At 46.4% G+C, this 23,461-nt stretch overlaps 2 protein-coding genes across 2 annotated transcripts; one reads left to right on the top strand and one right to left on the bottom strand.

The window, feature by feature from the left end:
- The first annotated feature begins 490 nt into the window (after positions 1–490).
- LOC124660643 (GDSL esterase/lipase At2g27360-like) lies at positions 491–4,973 on the top strand. The gene is made up of 5 exons (XM_047198475.1): positions 491–773; positions 1,747–1,956; positions 2,962–3,110; positions 3,190–3,466; positions 4,471–4,973. The coding sequence occupies exons 1-5, from the start codon at positions 506–508 to the stop codon at positions 4,776–4,778; spliced, it is 1,212 nt and encodes a 403-aa protein (XP_047054431.1). The 5' UTR covers positions 491–505; the 3' UTR covers positions 4,779–4,973.
- Positions 4,974–5,770: 797 nt separating this feature from the next.
- LOC124663536 (nucleolar protein dao-5-like) lies at positions 5,771–10,687 on the bottom strand. Its single transcript, XM_047201226.1, has 2 exons — positions 9,047–10,687; positions 5,771–6,090 (listed from the first exon to the last, which is right to left on the bottom strand). Exon 1 carries the CDS (start codon positions 10,685–10,687, stop codon positions 9,077–9,079), a length of 1,611 nt encoding a protein of 536 aa, XP_047057182.1. The 3' UTR covers positions 5,771–6,090; positions 9,047–9,076.
- Positions 10,688–23,461: the final 12,774 nt, after the last annotated feature.

Here is a 23,461-nt window from a genome sequence, read left to right as displayed (position 1 = left end):
AATGTCCGCTTGTGTCTTTTTGGAGTACGAATCAGCTAGGTACAAAGTTGAGAGCAGTATAGGATCCATCATCCATGGCAGATTGCTCCTACGCGGAGCGCGACGGCGAGGTGCGTGACAAGCACGAGATGAATGTGCCCTGAAACGACGCGGAAGAACGCCGTGGGCGGAGAACCCCAACCATGGCTGGGCAGCGGCCAGTCAGCGCATGGGGCGACGGCCAACGCCGCCGGCCAACCAACGCCCGCCACGCAACGGACAGCTGGGCCCGGAACCCCAAATAAATTAACAACATCGCAAAATAAAAGGAAAGAAATCCCAAATCGAAGCAGCAAAGCAATAACGAAGCAACTGGAGGAAGGGGAAGGCAGGGGATCCCCTTTAAAATCCGCGACCCCCCTCCTGTCCCCTACGTCAACGGCCAACCCTGCTCCTCCTCCCCATTCCTCCCTTCCCTCCTCCTCCCACGAATCCGGGGGCTCGTCTCCGTCCCGCCGGGCCGCCCATGGCATTCGCGGCGCGCCTCGCCGCCTCCGCACTCGTCGCCGGCCTGCTGGCGGCGCTGATGCCGGCCCCGGCGGCGGCGGCGGCGGGAGGGGTGTGCTTCGACAGGATATTCAGCTTCGGGGACTCGCTCACTGACACCGGCAACTTCATCCTCTCCGTGCCGGAGGACTTCCCGGACCCCGCAAAGCGCCTCCCCTACGGCCAGACCTTCTTCGGCCGCCCATCCGGACGATACTCCGACGGCAGAAACCTACTCGATTTCTTCGGTAATTGTTTTAATATAATAACATAACCCACTGCTACTACCTGTTTCCTGACTTTGACTTGCTTCTTCTTTCTCATCGATATCTACTGTATTCTTGTTCCGGGAGCCCTTCCCATATAGCATGCTTTGATTCTCTTGTTGTTTCTTCTGCTCGCGTTGGATCATCCGCTTCATTGCCTGACGGAGTTTTCCAGTTCACCCAAAAATTTCTCAAGAGTTAATCAGATTCTACTCGGGAGTAAAAGAGGTGATTAGCTCCTCTGTCCCCTTCCCTGAATACTCCACCCATCCCTCGTGGGGTGAGCGGTGACAGGGGAGTCGCCACGCACTTCATTTCTCTTCAAGCAACGGATTCATCGTCTTCAAGTAATGTTATTCCATACCACCGTTTCCTCCCTCTTAGGCGCCGCTGCAAGCGGGGTCTGCTGACAATATACATAGCATGCACAATAATTCCTGCCGCTTGTGTATGCCTGGCTCCATCCACCAAGAGCCTGTTCCCAGCTGCAGAGGTTGCTAATTTAATTGCACAAACCGTGTTTCCCGTCTCGATTTGGAATGTGTTAACAGTGTTACTTAAGCAACGCCAGATATACTTCCAGAGTTTAATTAGTAGTAGCATACTACCTTCAATTTTTCAGCGTATACTGTATACGGGAGGAAACGAACCAAATGCAAATACCATGCTTGGGGCAGGGATTGGACAGGGTGTATTGTATCCCCAAAAGTTTCTCCCCAACCACTGGACCATCATGGCATATCTGATATCTCCGTGAACAGCCATACAATCTGGTTGCTCCAACCACCGTCCACCGATGTATTGCCTCCGTCACGTGGTCAACCCTTTCCATAACAGGCTTTCAGCGTTCCTGTTTCCATTTGCTTTTTGGGTGCCTATTCTTCATGTTCTCTGCATCTTACCCACTTTCCTCAAATGGTCCCCTGACGTGTGCTTGTTTATGACTTATCACCAGCTGAAGCATTTGGGCTGCCATACGTGCCGCCCTATCTCGGCGGCGGTGAATTCCTGAATGGCGCCAATTTTGCGGTTGGCGGAGCGACTGCACTCGATTACTCCTTCTTCCGCGAGCGTGGGGTGGAGCCTACATGGACTCCACACTCCCTTAACGAGCAAATGCAGTGGTTCAAGAAGCTGCTTCCGTCCATCGCCTCGACTGAGTCAGGTATATACGACTCTTCCTGAGTTTTTTTTGTTATGCTTATCCTGTTTAGCGGAAACTACTTATTCCAGCCAGCTGTTCTGTGAAATTCCCTGGTATGCAACCATTGCCTGTTTACAGATTTAGAAATAAATGTAAAGCAAGATATACAGGCTCTCGGGCCGATTGGGAACCCACACAGTGGTTTTTTCAATGAGATTAATTTTCTGCATTTAGTGGAAACCAAAAAGGCGTATGTGTTACAGTTGATAGTTGTCACACTGTGTATGTTGACTATTCAAAGCGAAATTTCAAAGATAAAATGGTGCTGCAATTATCTAGTTTGAGCCTTCTGATGAGGTGTAACATGGCTGCCCTTAAGTTTGTTGAGTTCAGAGCTTTCTGCGGAGTTATTTGACACATTGGTGGGAGTATTATTTATGAAACACTGTGTTAGAAAATAGACTCAAACAGTGGCAACCATGCTGAAAAGCTGGCCTGGATCTCTGTTCAATGGGCTTAATTTGCTGTATTTAATGGCAACCAAAAAGGTGCATGTGTTACAGTTGATAGTTGCCACACTGTTTTAGGGTCACACCGTGTTAGTGACTATTGAAAGAGAAATTTCAGATATAAATGGTGCTTCAGTTATCTAGTTTGAGCCTTCTGATGAGGTTGTCCTTAAGTTTGTTGGGTTGAGAGCTTCCGCAGAGTATTTGAGGCACATTGGTAGAAGATATCTATTATTCAGGAAGCACCATGTTAGAAAATGTTTGTTAAGTTTACAAAGTAAAGCCATATCATCTGATTGTCTTATTGAATAGCTGCAAATTGCATGCATGAGAAAGACACAAAACTTACTGCCAAGTTGATACCCGGGATCCCAATTTGTTCCATCTCTGATGTTACCATATTATTTCTTGCTTCAATACCATGAGTATAATTTTCACTTGTCTTTGTAGTGTAATTAATATCAAATACGGGGTAACATCAAATTACTAAATCCATTAGTTTTTTACTTCTGTGCAGAACGCAGTGATATGATGTCCAAATCGCTTTTCCTACTTGGAGAGGTAGGTGGGAATGATTACAACCATCTAATTGTCAGGGGGAAATCACTTGATGAGCTACATGAGCTTGTTCCTAATGTTATTGGCGCCATAGGCTCAGCTATCACGGTACGTAGATGCACATGCCTTTCCTGCGAGGTCTTAGTGGGAAGCCTGCATGTATCTGTATTCACAATTTATTTTGCAGGAGCTTATAAATCTTGGAGCAAAGAAATTTGTTGTTCCTGGAAATTTTCCAATAGGATGTGTCCCACTGTATCTCGCAATATTTCCAAGCGAAAAGGAGGGTTACTATAATAAAGAAACAGAGTGCATCGAGTGGTTAAATGAATTTACCGAGTTACACAATCAGTTGCTCCAGGAAGAATTGGAGAAAATCAGGAATCTTCATCCTGATGTATCTATCGTTTATGCTGATTATTATGGTGCTACAATGAACATATTTCGTGCCCCACTCCAGTTTGGTGAGTTCTGCCTCCAAGCATATAGCAATAATAAAATAGGGAGCATGCTGTGAAGTGGTAAAAATATTTAAGACAATGTTATAGCTCATATAGGCCTTCGGTGACTCAAACGGACCTTAAAAAGTTTTTGCCAAAACTGGAATGTAGTTTGTTAACTTTATCAATGAACATCGCTTAGGGAAAACTGATGGTAACAGCATTATAGGCAAGACATATTTGATAGTATGTGACTGTATGCTAGTGGTATTGCTTAAGGTTGAACCCATGGTTATTGACTGCCCATAGAACCTGCATATTGGCCTTCATGATACACAATCTTTAATCAATATGGGAAAGCATGTTTTCTAGACGTGAATCTGTAAACCAGCCACAGTAATAATCTGTAAAAAAATAACATGTCTGTAACTGGCTAGCAGCTACATTGAGCTAAACTGGGGTAATGGATAATACGTTAAAGAACAATAGCGAAGCGGTTGTTAAGTAGTATATCATTTTGGATTCTGTTTTGACTAGTGAATCTGGGATAATTCGTACCCAATGGACGGCACAATGAGAATCACTCCTTTTACCTGGCAATACCGTGCAGTTTAATATTTGCTGTTACTTTGTTTATCTTTAGCTAATTATGATCCTAATGGTGTAACCCATCCTGCGGTCCTATAAGCAGAGATCTAAATCGACCTTGTTTTGTTTCTCCTGTACATAGCCTTGCTACATATTTCAGATATCTTAAGTTCTACTCCCTCTGTCCCGTAGTATAAAATGTCATTACAACCAATATAGGAGTTGATATGATGAAATAACATCTTATATTATGGGACGGAGGGAGTAACGCATAGTAGCCAGTCAAATCTAAGCCTGAGCCTGTTGAGCGTATCCACATGGAACATAAGACATACCAGCTTTCACTAGCAATCTGATATTGTATTCCAACCTTTTAGTTCCATGTGTCTAAGCAGGGCTGAGCACACACAGGTACTAACAAAAGACTAATGGTATTGCAGGCTTTACTGTCCCACGGAACTCATGCTGCGGAAGCGATGCCCCGCATAACTGTTCTCTGTCGGTAATGTGCGGAAACCCTGGATCTTCTGTGTGCCCTGACCCATCGAAGTACATCTCATGGGACGGACTACACTTCACCGAGGCGACGTACAAAATTATCATCCAGGGAGTGCTGGGGTCGTACGCTATTCCTCCTCTTTCAGAAACCTGTCGGGGTGGAGAGTATAAAATCTCCCAACTTCATCTTTGTACAGATAACAATCCTACGAACACTGTAACATACGATGCCATGAGCTCTTTTATTTGATCATGTGAGCTTTGGGGCAACGTAGAACAAGGAGCAATATAGAGACGTCACAGGGTTCAATGGATCGCCTTGGACTCTTTCTCAAAGTCGAGAAAGAGCAGTGGTGAGGAAGCCTGTACTTCTAAGGGGAAGAGATTTTGTAGAGCAGAACTGAAAATCACCCCTGCTGATTCCAATGCTTTGTGCGGCTCCTTATATACTAGCAACTGCCTGCAACATGAAATAGGAAGTACACAGTACAGATTATATCGGTGTTTCTATGTAGAAAACTAGATTTATGATCATGGTCCTGATGGCAGTTTATTCAGTACTAATTGCACTATATATAACAGATAAAAATCATATACTTTCTAGAGCTCGCTTCTTCAGCATTCTGTATCAATCGTCATTCAGTGCTAATGTTCGTAAAACATAGATCCTCATGCACCGCCACCATGAGTTCGCTGTCGTTGGTCTTGAAGGTCCTGGAGCAGATGGCGACGGATGACCTCCTCGGTCATCGTCCAAGCTTGATCCATTGCGGCCACGGTGTCTCTGAATCTTGATAGCACCATCATGAGGATGTTGGCGATTAAGCTGGCCTCGTCAACCTCCCCACACAACCAGGATGCGTCTCACCTTCCACGCTAGGTCGCAGATCGTCTCCGACTCCTTCATCTGGAGGACCTCAAGCTCTGTCGCCATCCCTACTGACCAGCAAGAGGACGGCATCATCCGGGGTCCCCTAGTAGATGGCGGCCAGCACCAACCCTTCCGTCTGCCCATCGACGGTGCAAGACCTCCTGGCGGTTTAGGGTTTAAAAAAAACTTGTTACGGTTGGATTTATCCTACTGTGTACATCTTAGTTATGGAAAGACTAGGTATAATGCTTAAACCATTTAAGTAATGAAGTGCCCTTTGTCGGGAAAAAACAGTGTTTGGTTCAGGAAGTTGCACGACAAGTAAACACACCCAAAAAAAAAATCTCAAGTGCTCCAGGTACAATGTAATAGAACTGCTCAAGCACGGACCTCAAACTGCTACGCTTCATAACTGCAGTTTAACATGTATCAACACTCATACATCACAATCTCAAGACATAACTACAAATTAACTGCGTGATCTCAAAGTAAACATAAACTAAGAATTTGAGAGCACTTTACATGTTCAAGTGTAGAAAACCACTACAAGGTCAGAATTTAACTACACTTCAAAAGGCGCTGAATGATTGCAATGATCACTTCATAACCATCAAGAGCAAAATCAAACTTCAATGATCTTGGTCCAGTCTTCCAAAGCAACTTCGTTATCAGCCTCTCAAGTTTTCTTCGCCTACCAATAAACAGGAGAAGATGTATAAGCTTAATACAGTCACAAAAAAACAGTATATTTCTTTGGCCCTGTTGTGATATTGCATCTACACGAGACAAATAGATGTTTTGTTTAATCAAGGAGGATATGGATGACTAAGCAATATATATTGTTGGAGCTAGTGTGTGAAGTAACTTCAATTTCAGATTGCAGATTACGGATGTAACAATTTCCAGGCAGATAGATAACTGCACCTACAGTATCTTCTTGTTAGTATCTTCATGTTAGGTCATCAGTGAAAACTAGTCATGTTTAACTAGGACAAAAGGTTCATGCCTTTTCAAAATTACTTTTCACTAATTAGTTGATACAAGTGCCCTCCTTTAAGCTCTCTAATTCTAAGAGCATCCACAAAAGTGTTGCCAAAGGCCAAATATGCCACGTAATGAAAAATGGCTTTGGTGTCAAATGGCTAGGTTTCGATTGCCAAAATAATAAATGTTCTCTCTCATGGCCCACAACAAAGAGAGATTAGAGAGAGGAGAAATTTGCCCACGCTCTAATATTTGGCTATGACAATGCCCTCTACAATGGTGGGACCAATGCCAAAAGCGAAATTCACCATTTGGGACCCATATTTGGCATACACTGTGGTTGCCGTAAGCCTCTCAAGTTTCCAACATTTCCTTTTGTAAGCCAATGCAAATAATAACCATACTTAATGGATGAGAAGCAAACTAAATCTAGAAACTTCCTAGTTAAGCTGAGTTGGATTTTGCAAATTAAATCAACCTAAAAGTGCCACCTTAAAAGATAGTTCCATGCTTGTTTTTACTATGAATAGTATCATTCTTGCTAGTTCGAACGTTGCTAATTAAATCAACATGGATGTTGCAAATTAAATCAGCATGGATGCTGCAAATAAATCAACATGGATGTCGCAAATTAAATCAACATGGAAACAAATATGGCAAATCATCTAACCAGAGCTAGATATCGAAGTAAACTCAAGTTATTGTTGAATCAGTTTGGCATGAGACCATAGTATCAGGTTATTCACTCCTGAATATAAAGGTGAACACAATTGATATGTTTTAATATAAGAATAAATTCTTTGGCAAGATCTGGAGATGGTAATAATAACATCAACCATAGATTTCTTTTAATTTGCAAAACACCGACCAGTCTACTAGTAACTACTAGGGTGTCAACTACACTCATGGGCGTAGACGATCGACCGGCTGGCAGGTCGTCGGCTATTTTTAGATAGTCTAGGTTCAAACGACTCATGAAAAGGCTGACTTATCAGGTATGCCTGGAGCATAAGGATCTGCCCGTGGTGTATGCCCCTGGAAAACCTAGCTCTTCGCACGACATGCTCCACAGCGAGACGCGTGTCACCAGGCCGCCGCCACACCTGGCACCATTGCTGGTTGACTACAAGTTGTCAAGCACTAGTCCTACTGTCCTAGTCGCGATTATGCATCAGTACCCTGGGGACTTGGTTCAACTTGCTGACTGGTAATCCTTGATATAAACCCAGCAGCATAAGCTCAATCTGATCAATAGCTAACATATCAGGCTATAACGGACGCAAAAATTGCATCAACCTAACCAATTTAGTCTGCAATATTCCTAGTGGTATATCGCGAATTTGATCAAATAACAAGAAGAAATTCTCTTTTATTGCTCTCACATCAATGAACAAACACATAAAGATATATACAGAATAAAGGACACAATATGAACACTATCTGCCCACCCAATCAAGAATGGAAAAACCCTAACCTACATGTGGAGGGAGAGATGTTTGTCTGCCAGTAACCAGAGGAGAACATGGGGAATGACTGTGGCTGCTGCTCCTCGATTGGCACCACAGCCACTTATCCTCATCAGGTGCCACTGATGTTGAAGTAGGAAGTCAAGGAGCAGTGTGTGGACGTTTACCGTCACTGGCGCTGGTGCCAGCGCGGCGACTCGGCAGAGGTGGAGTAGGCAGGAGATCGGGGATGGGAGGGTTCGCTCAACTCATTCAGGATCATTAGTGTGATTTGTTTACAGTGGGGACTGGCTGGTAGAGGATTTGATGGCACTCGTTTACACAGGGTTTATCTATGGGCAAAGTGAAACAAACAAGGTTAATGGTATAGAATTGCGGTGTTATGGGATAACAGACAAAGAAGTGAGAATCAAACATGTTCTAAATGGCAATAGTTCAGAGATACCAGTAGTTCAGTCCTGAACAATATTTCAGTCCCGAACAGCCACAAACTCACAAATGGGATAACTAGAAACTCTATATTAACACTCAAAGATTACCAATAGTTCAGTCCTGAACAATATTTAAACTGTCAGGAACTCACAAATACAATATATATTGAACACATTACAATATTTGAAAGGCAAAAACAATATGTGTTTGTGTAGCTATCACTGAAAGATCATTATTTTAATCAATAATTGCAGGAGAGTTTTACAAATGAGTACTGCAAAATACTCACCCAAAAATTGATTATTCATGAGTGAACATTCATGCACTATAACTTACTATAGACAATAATCTAGTGAAATGAATGTTGTGCATTAAAAAAGGTATAACCGTATCTCGATAGGAGCATAAGTCATGAGATGTGTCATCCATCTCACGCCCTTTACCCTTTTCTCAGTTTCCCACAAACTGCCCTGAATACCTGCACAGAAGTGCACTCGGTATATGTACAACCAAGCTTCTAGATCATCTGCATCTACCTAATATCTCCATAGTTTTCTAAATTGGGTGAAATTTTGATTGGAGAGATATAAAGCTAGACTTAGTTGCAGTACACTGCATAGAAGTAGGATAGTTAAATTGTTTCAAATTTCAAAAGTGGCATTCAGAAGCACATTAACTCAGTTCATATTAGGTAATCTTGCATATATCATCACGAGAAAACATAAATGAAAACATAAAAACACAAGGGTAAGAAGAAAGGTATACCACATAAATGGTTTGATAGCACCAAAGGGTTTAGTCCAGCAATCGTATGAGCATGTTGGTCACCTCCTTCTTGGTGTCAGCTCGGCGATTCTCCATCTTCATCTCAGCTACTCTTTGCTTCTTGATCTTGGATTCCAAAGCACAAGCCTTGTCCTCAGCGATGAACCCAAATGCTCTTTTCAGTGTCTCCCCACATGGATGCTGGGCCTGGATGCTCTCCACATAAGAGGTAAGGTTTGGGTACAAATTCTGCAATTCCTCAAACCCTTTGCGCATGCTTTTCACATTAGGATCCGCGTCCATTTTCTCTTCATGAGTTTCCCCATTTTTAAGCTGAGCAAGAGTGCCACCATTTTGAGTGACCGCCGTGGCCTCCTTTGGTCTGAGGCTCTCTGCATCTCTATTCCTTTTCTCCTTATTGTCACTCTTGCTCCTAACCGATGTGCTACCGTTTTGAGTGGCAGCACTACTGGTGGTCTCCTTTGTAGTGCCAGCTTTTGCATGGTCTTTCAATTCCTCCTTATGATTTCCCCGCTTCTTACTCTTAACAGGAGTATCAGCAGTGGTAGCCTTTTCTGATAAACTGCCCTTGATATCTCCATCTACCTTCTCTTTGGTGGCCTGGCCCTTACTACTCCCAGGGAGGGCTCCGACATTTTCATTCACGGCACTGCCGGTTTCCTTTGCTGTACCACCAGGCTTCAAATGGCCATCTGCTTTCTCTTTGTTAGTCCGCCCTTTCTTGCTCTTCGAGGAAGTACCATCATTTTGAGATACAGGCAATGCAGCAACCTTGTTTGCCCTTTCTCCCCAGACCGCCTCCGAGAGATTGAACTTGCGGAGCTCATCGTCATTACCCGGCAGGGTGCCTGTACTCGCTACTTTCTTGGCGGCAGCCTCATGTCGCCGCTTAAGCTTCCGAACCTTCTCATACACATCCGACTTGCTACAGTTCTTCCTTTCAAGGCTGTCACCAACGGCAGCAATAAGGTCATCAGCGCTAGGCTGAGTGCCATTGGTCTTGATGTGGCTGGCAAGAGCCTCCAGCACCTTGATCTCGTCCGCAGTTGTCCAGCGCTGTCTTGATTTGGAGGACAGCGAGTGATCCGGCACATCCAGTTCCGCTAGGGCCTTGTGCTTCTTACCCTTGCTGCTGGAGGGATTGAGCTCCTTCTCTGGCCGTGCCTTCTTCTTGGCCTTGCCCAGCAGAGCGGGCTCAGGCGCCGCCTTCTCCTCCACATCAGTCTTGGCTTTCTTGGCCTTACCAGACGGAGGGTACTCAGCGGCCTGTCTCTTCTTCTTCTTCCCGGCCTCGGCCTTGGGTTTCCTCGCCGCCTCCTCCTCGTCTGCGCCGGACCTGGGTTTGGAAGCCGCAGCCGACGGCTTGCCCGGGGAGCGGGCGGCCTGGCGCAGCTGGTAGGCTTCGGCGCCAATTTCCGGGTCGGAGGACTCCTCCTCCTCGTCTCCATCCGATGAATCGGCGTCGGACGCGGCGGTGGAAGCGGGTTTAGGGTTTTGTGGGGCCTTTTGGGTTGCGGGGGCGGCTTCCTCTTCCTCCTCCTCGGAGGAGGATGGCTCCTCCCGTGGAGGCGTTGGTGCTGGCGGCGGCGGCGACGGCGACGCGCGACGCTTGCGGGCCATCCTTGCCGCTATAGGAATTTGGAATTTAGGGGCGGGGAGCAGGAAGGGGAGGGGAGGGAGGCGAAGAAGGAGGAATGTTTGGGGACTGGAAAATGAATGGGGGGAAACAGGTAGCGATGCGGGTGAACCGCGGTTGTGTGCACGACGCCCAGTGGCTTGGCCAAAACCGAACAATAACCCTAATACATGTATTCATTTCATTTACATTGTAATTCCAAAAAATAAACATTTGTTTGATTGCCATAGGAATTGCAAATGACAATAGAATTCAATATGAAATTTGTAAATGGCTTCCATGTACTAAAATAAAAAAAGGCATGCATTACGTGATTGCAACAAGTATTTCTCATAAATTTTTACCTCAAAACATTCTAGAAAATACCGAAACATAGATCATAATCCACATACCATCCAAGTTTCCAAGTTCTAGTCCATAAAACATAAATGCATAACTTAATAAATACAAGTTCCAGAGTTTAAATAAGTTGCACATCACAAAGGCTGCTACATCACAAGTTCCAGAGTTTAAACAAGTTTCATAGTTTAAATAAGTTTAGGGGTTCGGTTTGAAAATCGGCAGCGTAGATCATCGATCGTGTATACTAGTTAAAAACGAAAAAAAAAATCGGGCCGACACCGAAACCCCAACTCGACATGTATTTGTAGGGTTCGAATGAGCAAACCGAACGCAACCCGAACGAAACCCTTAGTCTACGCGCGACGAAACTTTCACCTCCTCCCAAGTGTCGCCGCCGCCCATCTACGCGGCCTTACCGTCCTCTTCGTCGCCTGATACGTCAATTTTGCATCACTATTTTATATCATAATTTACTGTTATTCATTGATATATTTCATATTTAGAGATGATACTTATGTTATTTCACCTATTTTGCATATTTCATGATTATTGGAGAATCACTCACCGGAGTCAGGATTCTGCTGGAAAAAGCACCGCCAGGATACAGTATTTCTGAAGATCAACAATTGACGGAAAATATACCGAAGCTCTTATTATTCCAGAAGTGGATACAACCAAAAGGGGAGGCTGAGGAGGGCCGCCATGCCCCCCCCCATAGGCCGGCGCGGGCTCCACCCTGGCCGCGCCGCCATGTGGGGAGGGGGCCCACGACCCCCTCGTCCATCTCCCTTTCGCGTACTTCATCTCCAGAGAACCCTAAGGTGTAGGGAGGCATCGAGAATAGACACAGCCGCCTCTACGGGGCGGAGAAACACCAGAGAGAAAAGAGCTCTCCGGCAGGCTGAAATCTGCCGGGGAAATTCCCTCCCGGAGGGAGAAATCGTCGCCATCGTCACCGCCATCGAGCTGGACTTCATTGGGATCATCATCATCATCATCTCCACCGCCGACACCATCATCTCCACTGCTGCACCTCGTCTCCGCTTGTAACATCTAGGGTTGAATCTTGATTATTTCATAGGGGAAACTCTCCGGTATTGATTACTCCTTGTTATTGATGCTATTGAGTGAAACCATTGAACCAAGGTTTATGTTCAGATTGTTATTCATCGTCATATCACCTCTGATCATGTTCCATATGATGTCTTGTGAGTAGTTCGTTTAGTTCTTGAGGACATGGGTGAAGTCTAAATGTTAGTAGTGAACTATGTTGAGTAATATTTAATGGTTTGATATTTAAGTTGTGGTGTTATTCTTCTAGTGGTGTCATGTGAACGTCGACTACATGATACTTCACCTTTATGGGCCTAGGGGAATGCATCTTGTATTCGGTTGCTAATTGTGGGGTTGCCGGAGTGACAACAACCTGAACCCCCGTTGGTATATCGATGCATGAGGGATAGCAGGATCTCAGAGTTTAAGGTTGTGGTTAGATTTATCTTAATTACTTTCTTCTATTTGCGGATGCTTGCAAGGGATTTAATCACAAGTATGTATTAGTTCTAGGAAGGGCGGTGCATTAGCATAGGTTCACCCACACAACACTTATCAAAACAATGAAGATTAATCAACTATATGAAACGAAAGCACTAGACTAAATTCCCGTGTGTCCTAAAAAATGTTTGGTCATCATAAGTAAACAAACCGGCTTGTCCTTTGTGCTAAAAAGGATTGGGCCACTCGCTGCAATTATTACTCTCGCATTTTACTTACTTGTACTTTATTTATCTGCTATATCAAAACCTCCTGAAAACTTGTCTGTGAGCATTTACAGTGAATCCTTCATCAAAACTGTTTGTCAACATCTTCTGCTCCTCGTTGGGTTCGACACTCTTATTTATCGAAAGTACTACGATACACCCCCTATACTTGTGGGTCATCAAGACTATTTTCTGGCGCCGTTGCCGGGGAGTGAAGCGCTATTGGTAAGTGGAATTGGTAAGGAAAACTTTTACTGTACATGCTGTTTTTATTTCTGCGTGCTGCTATAATTCATTATGGAGAGATCTTCTCTTGAATTTCTATTTGGAAAATCTACTACTAATGCAACGGTAGTGGATGAGGCGCCAGGTGGGAAAGAGGTTCCATATAAAATACCTATGAAAATTATTGAACGTGTTGTGGATAACCGCTATGAAGGGGATGGAACTGTCCATCCTGGAGATCATTCTTGTTTTTTCATGAATGATGCGGGTTATTCAAGTGTGCAGGTATTTCTATGGATGAAGTTAGGAAGAAACTGTTCTCTATATCGCTGTCTGGTAAAGCGGCGCATTGGTATAAATTGCTAAAGAATGAGAATTCTCTTGATTGGAAGGATATTGTGCCTCTATTTTATTCTAGATTTTATCCTCCAAGTGAAATTCATAAAGACCGGAACCGCATATATAATTTCTGGCCTCATGATGGAGAGAGTATTGCCCAAGCATGGGGGATATTGAAGTCTTTAATGCTCAAATGCCCCATTCATGAGCTTCCTGATAATATCATCATTGATAATTTCTATGCAAGACTTTCTTTTCAAGATAAAACCTTGATGGATACTGCTTGTTCTGGATCATTCACGCGCAACAAAGAAGAGTTTAAATGGGACCTTCTTGATCGGATCCAAGAGAATACTGAAGGATGGGAGAACGACAAAGGCAGAGAGTCAGGTATAAATTATGATTACGAATGCATTGAAACTTTTATGGATACTGATAAATTTCGTAATATGAGCGCTACTTATGGTCTTGACTCTCAAGTTGTTGCAAATTTTTATAAAGCTTTTGCCTCTCATTTTAAATTGCCTAGGAAGAATTTTGATAAGTATCATGAACCTTACAAAGATAAAACTGATTCACCTATAGGTAAATGTGTTGAAATCAAAACTGTTGATCATGTTCTTCCTGAAGCTTATATTGAAAAAACTCCTTTCCCTGCTAAAATGAAGGAGTGTTCTGTCATAACTAGTGTGGTTAACAAAAGTGCAAAGAAATCTATAGAACCTGAGGAGCAAATAAATGTTGAGTCGTTGCAATAGTTAAAGACCTTGTGACTGAAAATATAGAAGATGGTCACATCATTTTCTGTGAAGATGCTTCTAATATTGTTTCACATCCTAATAAGTCTAGGAAAGCCAGTGTTCCTATGCTCTCTGTTAGAATTGGTGATCATTGTTATTATGGTTTATGCGATATTGGTGCAAGTATTAGTGCCATTCCTTATGAGCTCTACGAGGAAATCATGCATGAAATTGGTTCTTGTGAACTTGAAGATATTGATGTGGTTATTCGGCTAGCTAATAGAGAAACTATCTCTCCTATTGGTATTGTTCGAGATGTGGAAGTTCTATGTGGTAAGATTAAATATCCTGCTGACTTTTTAGTACTTGGTTCTGCTGCTAGTAAGACTTGTCCTATCATTTTTTGTAGACCTTTTCTAAATACGTGTGGAGCTATTATAGATTGCAAGAAAGAGAAAATTGTGACTAAATTTGCTGGTGAATCTTGTTGGGGGGATGACCCCCGGTATGCCAAAGGCATGCCAAACCGGATGGTTTGAGCCATCAAGATACCGGTTTGATATTCATTCCGGAGAGCAAAGTTGAACGTTTGGCTAAGTAAATCTATACCGGTATCCCCAAAGAGAGGCATACCGGTATGGGTTAAGAAGACACCGGACTGCCGGTAAGAAGTGCACTGTAGCACGTCGGCAGGACTGGTCAAAGATTCTCTCAAGAGCTAGAGGACAAGGGTGACCTAAGCAAAGTAGCTTTAAACGAAGCCCTGACGCCAAAGAAGAAGGTGACGCCAAAAGCAACCGGAGGACGTCAGCCTCCCTGATTAAAGAACACCGGCGTCACCTATGATTAAAGTAGCTTTGTAAAGTAGCTTTGTAAAGTAGTTTGTATGTTCAAAGATGCCATTAGGGTTTCTTCCCCTGTAAGCCACCCTCTCCCCTATATAAGGAGAGGGGGCACACCCCCATCGCGGGTACGTAGAGTTCATAATCTATCTTGTAAGCACAAACCTGTATTCCGTTGAAATCAATGAAGAGAAAGATCTAGAGCAGGGTTCTTCCTTGTGTCTCTCTTCTTCTACCTCTGGCTTAGGCCAAGTTCTTGATGAAAGCACCCGGAAGTTCATCCAATCTAATCCAAAAACCCTCCCCCGAATCCTCTAGCGTCCAACTCGGCCCCAACTTAAGCCATCCCATGGCATCTGTTTGTTCACCACGACGACAGTTGGCGCCCACCGTGGGGCAAAGAGAGGCGCTTGCTGGAGTTCACATTCAGGCGGGCCTCCTCGACGTTGCAGGCGAGCGTACGGTATCTACGCTCGTGCAGCGCATCTATGCCATGGACTTCATCAACGACAACGCGGGCTGCTTCGCCAACGGCGGTAAGTTCCCCAAGAACGGCCGCATCATCGAGTTCGGCAGCCACCGCATCTACTTCGGCACCGTCCCTGTGCGCCAGTGCCTCCCGCCGGTGCTGGTGGCACCGGACCCGCCAAGGTGGCTATGTGCTGGCCGCGCCGCCGGCAGCATGGAGGTCATGATGGCTGGCGCGGTCGGCGCTGGCAAGGAAGCTGTGGAGGAAGGAGCTGGCCGTGCGGCATCGACCCATCCAGCCAAGCCTCCGCTGGAGCGCGACGCAGGCGCTGCGGGAACATCTTCTGCGCCACCGCAGACACCACTTCAGGCGGCGATGAACGTGCTGGCGATGCCCATCGCGCAGAACGTCGACCCGGTAGTGGCTCAGGCGGAGCTGGAGGCCACACGCAAGACGCTGCTATCCGGTGGCACGGACATCATCCAGTCGCAGCGCGAGTGAACCTAACACTACGTGAGTATAACGCTACCCATGGCTTTGCTTCAGTTAGCGCTCATGCCGCTAGGGTGCCGGGAAACCGGCTTAAGGCTCGCAATCTAGATCAGGATTTGCGTAAGGAAGTTCTTGCCGGTAAGGAAGTGCTTGCCGGTAAGAGTGCCTCTATATCTTTGAGCATCGTAGAGAAACCTAAGTACAGTAGCCCGGATAAAACTATAAAAGCTGCTAGGGCTGCTATGGAGCTGTGTGAATCGCTTAGCGGAGATGCCTTAGCTAAACAGCAAGATCGTGTTAGAGAATTGCTTGATGAGATTCAGGAACAAAATGCTGAGCTTGCTAGAGCGAACAAAGCTGCGGCATCAAAATCTGCGCGTTCTACAAAGAATGCCGGAAGCAAGTCCCAGGGGCAGGCATCGTCCCCCCATCCGGATAAAAGAAGGGAAAGAGAAATGAATGCGCGGCAGATGACCGTGTATGATCCAGTTCTTGCCGGAAAGCAAAAAGCCGGGCCACATGATGCCGGAGGAAAAAGCTATAGAGCAGGTCGCGGCTATGCCGGAAATGGCTATGCTGGAAATGGTTATGTCGGAAACAATCATGCCGGTAGACACGAAACCGGGCAAAATTATGGAGCTGCAAGGGCAGCATATGCTGAAGAGGAAATGCGACCACCAAGGTACCGGCAGGCAAGAGCCGCGGAACCGGAAAGATATGAAGAAGGAAATTCCGAAGTGGAACGAGTCAGAGCCTACCGGAAGCCTTTGGGGGAACGTGTGGGGGAAAGATGCTTGCCAGGCCAGGATGCGAGGCACAGGCTGGACAGAGTGCATCTTTCCGAGATGATTGAATCTGAGGGTCCTCCTGGTCCAAAGTGCTTTGGCCCGCGAATCATGGGAGAAGAGCCACCAGTACGCAATTTTCAATTACCCCGGGACACAAAAACATATGATGGCACAACCAAGCCGGAAGATTGGCTGGCAGACTATGTCACGCACTGTTTATGTAGCTGGTGGCGGAGTAAACCGGCGTTGGGTTGTAAGAATCATACTGTCCTTCCTAGTAGGACCTGCACGTATTTGGCTTAACAACTTGCCGGCAGGAAGCATAAATGGATGGCTGGACTTTGAGGAAGCCTTTGTGAGCAACTTCAGCAGTACTTACAAGAGGCCAAATAGGCCTCAACAGCTCGCTTTATGCCAACAGCGTACGAATGAAACAGACCGGGACTATCTCACCCGGTGGAACTCAACGAGAAACACGTGTGAAGGAGTGATAGAAGCACAAGCGATTGCTTGGTTCAGTCAGGGATGCCGGAGAGGATCACCGCTGTGGCAAAGGCTACAAAGAAATATGCCAAGCACATTGGCTGAAATGATGCGGGTGGCGGAAAACTATGCGTTGGGAGATCCAATGCAACCGGCAGTACAAGCTGAACCGGCGCAAACAAGCCAACCCCGGCAAGATCAACACCGAGATAACCGGCACAACAAAAGAAGGGAGGACTTTCCGGATCGAAGGTATGGTCCGCAGCAAGTAGCCGCGGTGCAGGAAAATTCTGGCCCCAGCGGAAACCAGAGGCAGAAAACCGGATCGCAGCCATGGGCGGGTCCTAAGAAGAAATGGGTTGAAAAGAAAAAATGGGGACAGAAGAAAGATTGGCAAGAGCATATGAGATACACCATGGAAGCGGCAATGGAGCAGCCATGCAAGCTTCACACTCCACATCCATCGAAGCCGGCGAACCATCTGACAAAAGATTGTTCCTGGATCAAGCACTTGATACTGAGAGGTGCGGCAAAAGATGCGCAAGCACAAGGCTGTTCCACAATAGTGCCACCCTCGCATGACATGCTGCACCAGCATCCATTACCACCTCCACCACCGCTTACCGAAGCCAATACCATACCGGTACAACAACACCAGCAAGTTAACCGGGTGGAGGAAAATCATGATCAACCACCTCCACCGGCACCTTTAGGCCGGAATGTTTACGAGGACCCACATTTGTGCTATGTTGTATTTGTCACTGAGCCAACCGACAGGCAAAGTGTACATCGCCGTTCCATGGAAGTGAACGCCGTGATACCGGCGATTCCCAAATACATGTTGTGGTCAGATCAGGAAATCACCTGGTCGTTCAAGGATCACCCCAAGATCATGCCAAATCCGGGTGGTTATGCTCTTGTTGTGGACCCAATCATGCGAGGGCCAGAAACTCGAGTCAAGTTCAGCAAAGTGTCGATAGACAATGGAAGCAGCATAAACATCATGTACAAGCATACGATGCACACGCTGGGGATAATAGAAAACATGCTTCAGCCAACTCACACAACATTCCATGGAATCGTTCCGGGACTGTCCTGTGCACCGGTAGGAAAAGTCCGAGTGGATGTGTCTTTCGGAGGACGTGACAACTGCCGGGTGGAAAACATTATGTTTGAGGTGGTGGACCTAGACAGTCCCTACCATGCACTGCTAGGGAGACCGCCATTAGTAGCTTTCATGGCCTCAACTCATACGGCTTACCTCAAAATGAAGATGCCGGCACCTCGTGGACCCTTAACTGTGGTGGGAAACTACAAAGTCTCACTGGAAACTGCTTCCGCCGGATCAAATCTGGCAGAATCGCTGAGGAAAAAAGGAGGATGCAAACTGCGGTTGCGCTGGCTCAGTCCTCACAGTTGAGCTTAGCGGCAATGAGTGGAAACTTGGGCGCACCGGCATTCAAGCCGACAAATGAAACAAAGGACATCGTGCTGGACCCGGCTTACCCAGAGCGCACCGTTCGTATCGGTGCCGGCCTGAATCAAGCATAGGAAAGCGCGCTCGTCAGCTTCCTCCGTGAGAATCGGAATATCTTTGCCTGGTCTACTGATGACTTGGTAGGTGTTCCGAGGGAGCTGGCTGAGCACTCTCTGAACGTCCGGAAGGATGCCAAGCCGGTGCGACAACCTTTGCGCCGGTTCGCTGAAGATAGGAGGAAGATCATTGGAGAAGAAGTAACAAAGTTGTTGGTTGCCGGTTTCATCGTGGAGGTAACGCATACTGAGTTGCTGGCCAATTCGGTGATGGTCGAAAAGAAGAAAGACGAGAACCTGGAAGCAAAAGCTCCAAAGGTGTGGCGCATGTGCATCGACTACACCAACCTCAACAAGGCCTGCCCAAAAGATCCTTTCCCTCTCCCCCGAATCGATCAGGTGATTGATTCTACTGCTGGGTGTGAGCTGTTGTCTTTTCTGGATGCTTATTCTGGTTTCCACCAAATTCCCCTGAAAAAGGAAGATCAAATAAAGACTACGTTCATTACCCCGCACGGGGCTTATTGCTATGTCACTATGCCTTTTGGTTTAAGCAACGCTGGTGCAACGTACCAGCGCTGTATGCAAAAATGCTTGTTTGATCAAATCGGAAAAAATGTGCAAGTATACGTGGATGATGTCGTGATAAAAACTAAGGTAAAAGACACCCTAATTGACGATATCCGGCAAACATTTGATAACTTAAGGAGGTTCCGGATGAAACTCAATCCGGCAAAATGTACTTTCGGTGTCCCTGCCGGCAAACTGCTTGGTTTTCTCGTATCAAGCCGGGGCATTGAAGTGAATCCGGTAAAAATCCGGGCAATAGAAAGAATGACTGTACCGCGAGAACTGAAAGATGTGCAAAAGTTTACCGGAAGCTTGGCATCGCTAAGCCGGTTCATAAGCAGGCTGGGGGAAAAGGCTTTGCCGCTCTATGCCTTAATGAAGAAATCCGATACCTTCGTCTGGACCCCACAGGCAGACGCAACGTTCAAAGAGCTGAAAACAATGCTAGCCACCGCACCGGTATTGGCCTCACCTTTGGAAAGGGAGCCCATGTTGTTGTACATAGCAGCAACTAACCAGGTTGTGAGCGTTGTGGTTGTGGTAGAAAGAGAGGAAGAAGAAAAAATCGTGCAGAGGCCGGTATACTACTTGAGCGAGGTGCTCTCCCTCTCAAAACAAAACTACCCCCATTTCCAAAAGATGACCTACGGCGTGTTCATGGCCGCCACCAAGCTCAAGCACTATTTTGAGGAGCACCCAATGAAAGTGGTGACTGAGGCACATATTTCAGATATCATGGGCAACAAAGATGCCAGCGGCAGGATTGCAAAATGGGCAATTCAATTGTCACCATACGTGCCGGTATACGAAAGAAGAGATGCCATAAAATCACAAGCCTTGGCTGATTTCCTGGTTGATTGGGCGGAAATGCAATACAAGCCGCCAGAACATAAAATAGAATACTGGAAGATGCACTTTGATGGATCCAAGCTCAAAGAAGGTCTAGGTGCCGGTGTGGTACTTACCTCGCCAAAAGGAGATCATCTCCGGTATGTTTTGCAAGTGCATTTCAGGGCATCAAACAATGTCGCTGAGTATGAGGCTCTAATCCATGGGCTTAAGGTCGCAAAAGAAATCGGTGCACACCGGATCATTTGCTACGGTGATTCAGATCTTGTGGTGCAGCAGTGTTCCGGAGATTGGGATGCAAAAGATGCCAACATGGCTTCATACCGGTTTCATGTGCAAAAGATTGCCGGCTTCTTCGAAGGGTGTGAGTTTCACCATGTGCCGCGGGCTGAAAATGAAGCCGCGGATGCTTTATCCAAGTTAGGTTCATCCAGGCAAGAAATTCCTCCCGGAATAGCCTTGGCACACTTAAGAGTTCCATCAATCAAGCCAAGTCCGGAGTCGGAAACAATTTTCGTACCGGGGTCGCATGTGGTGCCGATGGATATTGATGAAGGAAACCCGGGGACTATGCCGGTACACTCGGGGACTGCTCCGGCAAACCCGGGGACTCCTCCGGTAAGCTCGGGGACTGCGACGCCCATACCGGAAGAAGCAATGCGGGTGGACAGCATGGAGATAGACGTGCCGGTGTTTGTGGTTAGAGAAGCACCATCGTGGGTTAAACCTATTAAGGAATTCCTGATCAACGGCACCTTGCCGGCTGACGAAACTGAGTCAAGGAGGATCCAGCGGAGAGCCAAAGCATACACCTTCATCAATGGTGAGGTGTACAAAAGAAGTGTTGCCGGTGTCCTTCAAAGATGTGTGGAGCCGGAAGAGGGAAAAGAGATGCTTAAGGAGATTCACCAAGGAGAATGTGGGCACCACGCTTCATCAAGGGCACATCTTGGTAATGGTGGATAAATTCACCAAATGGCTGGAAGTAAAGCCTATTGCAAAGTGTGATGGACACACAGCGGTGAAGTTCCTAAAAGATGTCATCCTGCGGTATGGATACCCGCATAGCATCATAACTGACAATGGTTCAAACTTTGCCCAAGGAGAATTCAAGCGATTATGTGAGAACAATAACATCCGGCTAGATTTGTGCTCAGTGGCGCACCCACAAGGCAACATCCAAGTTGAAAGAATCAACGCACTGGTGCTTTCCGGTATAAAACCAAGGCTCATTGAACCACTCGAAAAGACACCGGGCTGTTGGCTTGATGAACTGCCATCGGTACTGTGGAGCATAAGAACGACTCCAAACCGGTCTACCGGATACACTCCATTCTTCATGGTTTACGGAGCAGAAGCGGTCATACCAACCGACATTCTCCATGACTCACCAAGGGTGCAACTCTATACCGAAAAAGAGGTAAAAGAGGCCCGAGAAAACGATGTGGACTTGCTGGAAGAAGCAAGAGAGCTGGCGTTGGCAAGAACAGCCATTTACCAACGAAACCTCGGACGCTATCACAGCTCGGAAGGTTAACCCGAGGGTGTTCCGGGAAGGAGACTTGGTGTTACGCTTAGTGCAACGCACTGAAGGCCGGCACAAGCTTTCACCCACATGGGAAGGACCTTTCATTGTGAGCAAAGCTCTCCACAATGATGCCTATTATCTAATCGATGCACAGGAATGGAAAGAGGGAAAGGCGGACAAATCCGGAGATGAGACCAAGCGTCCGTGGAACATAGCCTTGTTGCGTCCTTTCTACTCCTGAAGTTGTGGTGTAAGAAGTTCCTTTTTGTACCTTATATGCTATGAATAAAAGATGTCGGAACCTCGAATGAATCTCGGGGACTACCCCTACTAAGTTTGCATGCAATGTGTTTATTTTTTCAGTTTACCGGTTGCTTGTAAACATCTTTTCTTTCCGGTTTAGTAACGTGCTAAACGTACCGGAGTCTTCGACTCTGCTGCTGTCCGCAACCCGGCTTCATGGCAAGCAAGATAAACCGGTAGGAATTAAGCACGTGAACTACGAAAAGAGGGAGTGGGAACGGGCAATCCGGAAAAAATTAACTAACCCCGGTTATACCGGTTTTTTGTGAAAAATTTCGAGTTTTTTCCTAAGTTCAAGAAAGTGTTCGCTTGGCAAAAGAACTTTGTAACTCATACGCCAAAACACCCAAAGAGGTAGGCAGAGGCAAAGGGAAAGAACCAAGTGTGCATCAAATTGGATGCGGAAACAATTCCGGAATCTTCACAGTGCAAGATAAAGGCAAACAATGAGCAAAATGCTAAGTCAACAGACAAACACAAATTAATAAGCTACCGGTATAACATACCGGCAAATAATATAGTAGCACAACCAAAAGGATAAGTTATATTTTTTACATCATAAGACCCCGGCATACCGGGGTAGAATTTAACAAACATTGTTTTTGGAGCTCAGATACAACAGAGATAGGATAAAAGTGTTCATGCAACAGGGGCTTCAGGAGGGGGAGCATCAGCTTCTGGAGCTTCCGGAGGCGCATCACCAGCTTCCGGAAGAGCGTCGCCCGCTCTGGCATCCTCGTCTTCCTCCTCCTCTCCTTCTTCTTCATCGCTGAGCCAATCATGGACTTCAGGAGGAGGGGGGATAAAGGTGCGGACCGGGGCGAACTCCGCAATCCGATAGGCACGGTCCATCCGCTTCGCGGTGAGGACCGGGTCCTTGTCGGTGGGAGCGTCTTCGCGCAGGCTGTGGAGGGCGTCCACATCCAGATCCTCATACCAGGAGCAGGCGATGCGCAGCGCTGCATCCGCTCCAGCACGAGCCGCAGAACACTGCCACTCGCGGATCCTCCGCCCGACATCTTTCAGCCGCTCAGAGGTGAGCGTTAGGTTTGCCGGCAGCGCTTCCCCAGGCCACAAGACCTTGAAGAGCTGGATCGCCACGTCAGGCAGGTCGGCAAGATGCCGGTCCACCGCGCGCATGTGCTGGATCCGGGCAGAAAGTGCAACCAAGTGATCATAAGGATCCCAGGGCGCATCCAGATTCTGGAATTGCTGCGCAATCCGGCGATCTGACACCTTCTTCTGCGCGTGCACCTGCGATTCCGGGAAGAGCCCTGCAAGACAAAGGAAAAGTATAAGGAAATGTTACTGATACGTCCAAAACGTATCCACTTTCCCCGAACACTTTTGCTATTGTTTTGCCTCTAATTTGTGTATTTTGGATGCAACTAACACGGACTAACGCTGTTTTCAGCAGAACTATTCTGGTGTCTCGTTTTTGTGCGTAAATCCAACTTTCGAGAAAAACCTCGGGATTTTGACGAAGGCCCTATTT

This window comes from Lolium rigidum, chromosome 6 (assembly GCF_022539505.1).
Source record: "Lolium rigidum isolate FL_2022 chromosome 6, APGP_CSIRO_Lrig_0.1, whole genome shotgun sequence".
Lineage (NCBI taxonomy): Eukaryota > Viridiplantae > Streptophyta > Magnoliopsida > Poales > Poaceae > Lolium > Lolium rigidum.
The sequence above is the reverse complement of the archived record's forward strand: the minus strand, read 5'-3'. Positions and strand labels throughout refer to the sequence as shown.

Coding starts and splice junctions, on each gene's coding strand:
- LOC124660643 (XM_047198475.1), top strand. CDS start 506: ATGGCATTCGCGGCGCGCCTCGCCGCCTCCGCACTCGTCGCCGGCCTG. Junction 774..1,746: donor AAACCTACTCGATTTCTTCG/GTAATTGTTTTA, acceptor ACTTATCACCAG/CTGAAGCATTTGGGCTGCCA. Junction 3,467..4,470: donor TCGTGCCCCACTCCAGTTTG/GTGAGTTCTGCC, acceptor ATGGTATTGCAG/GCTTTACTGTCCCACGGAAC.
- LOC124663536 (XM_047201226.1), bottom strand. CDS start 10,687: ATGGCCCGCAAGCGTCGCGCGTCGCCGTCGCCGCCGCCGCCAGCACCA.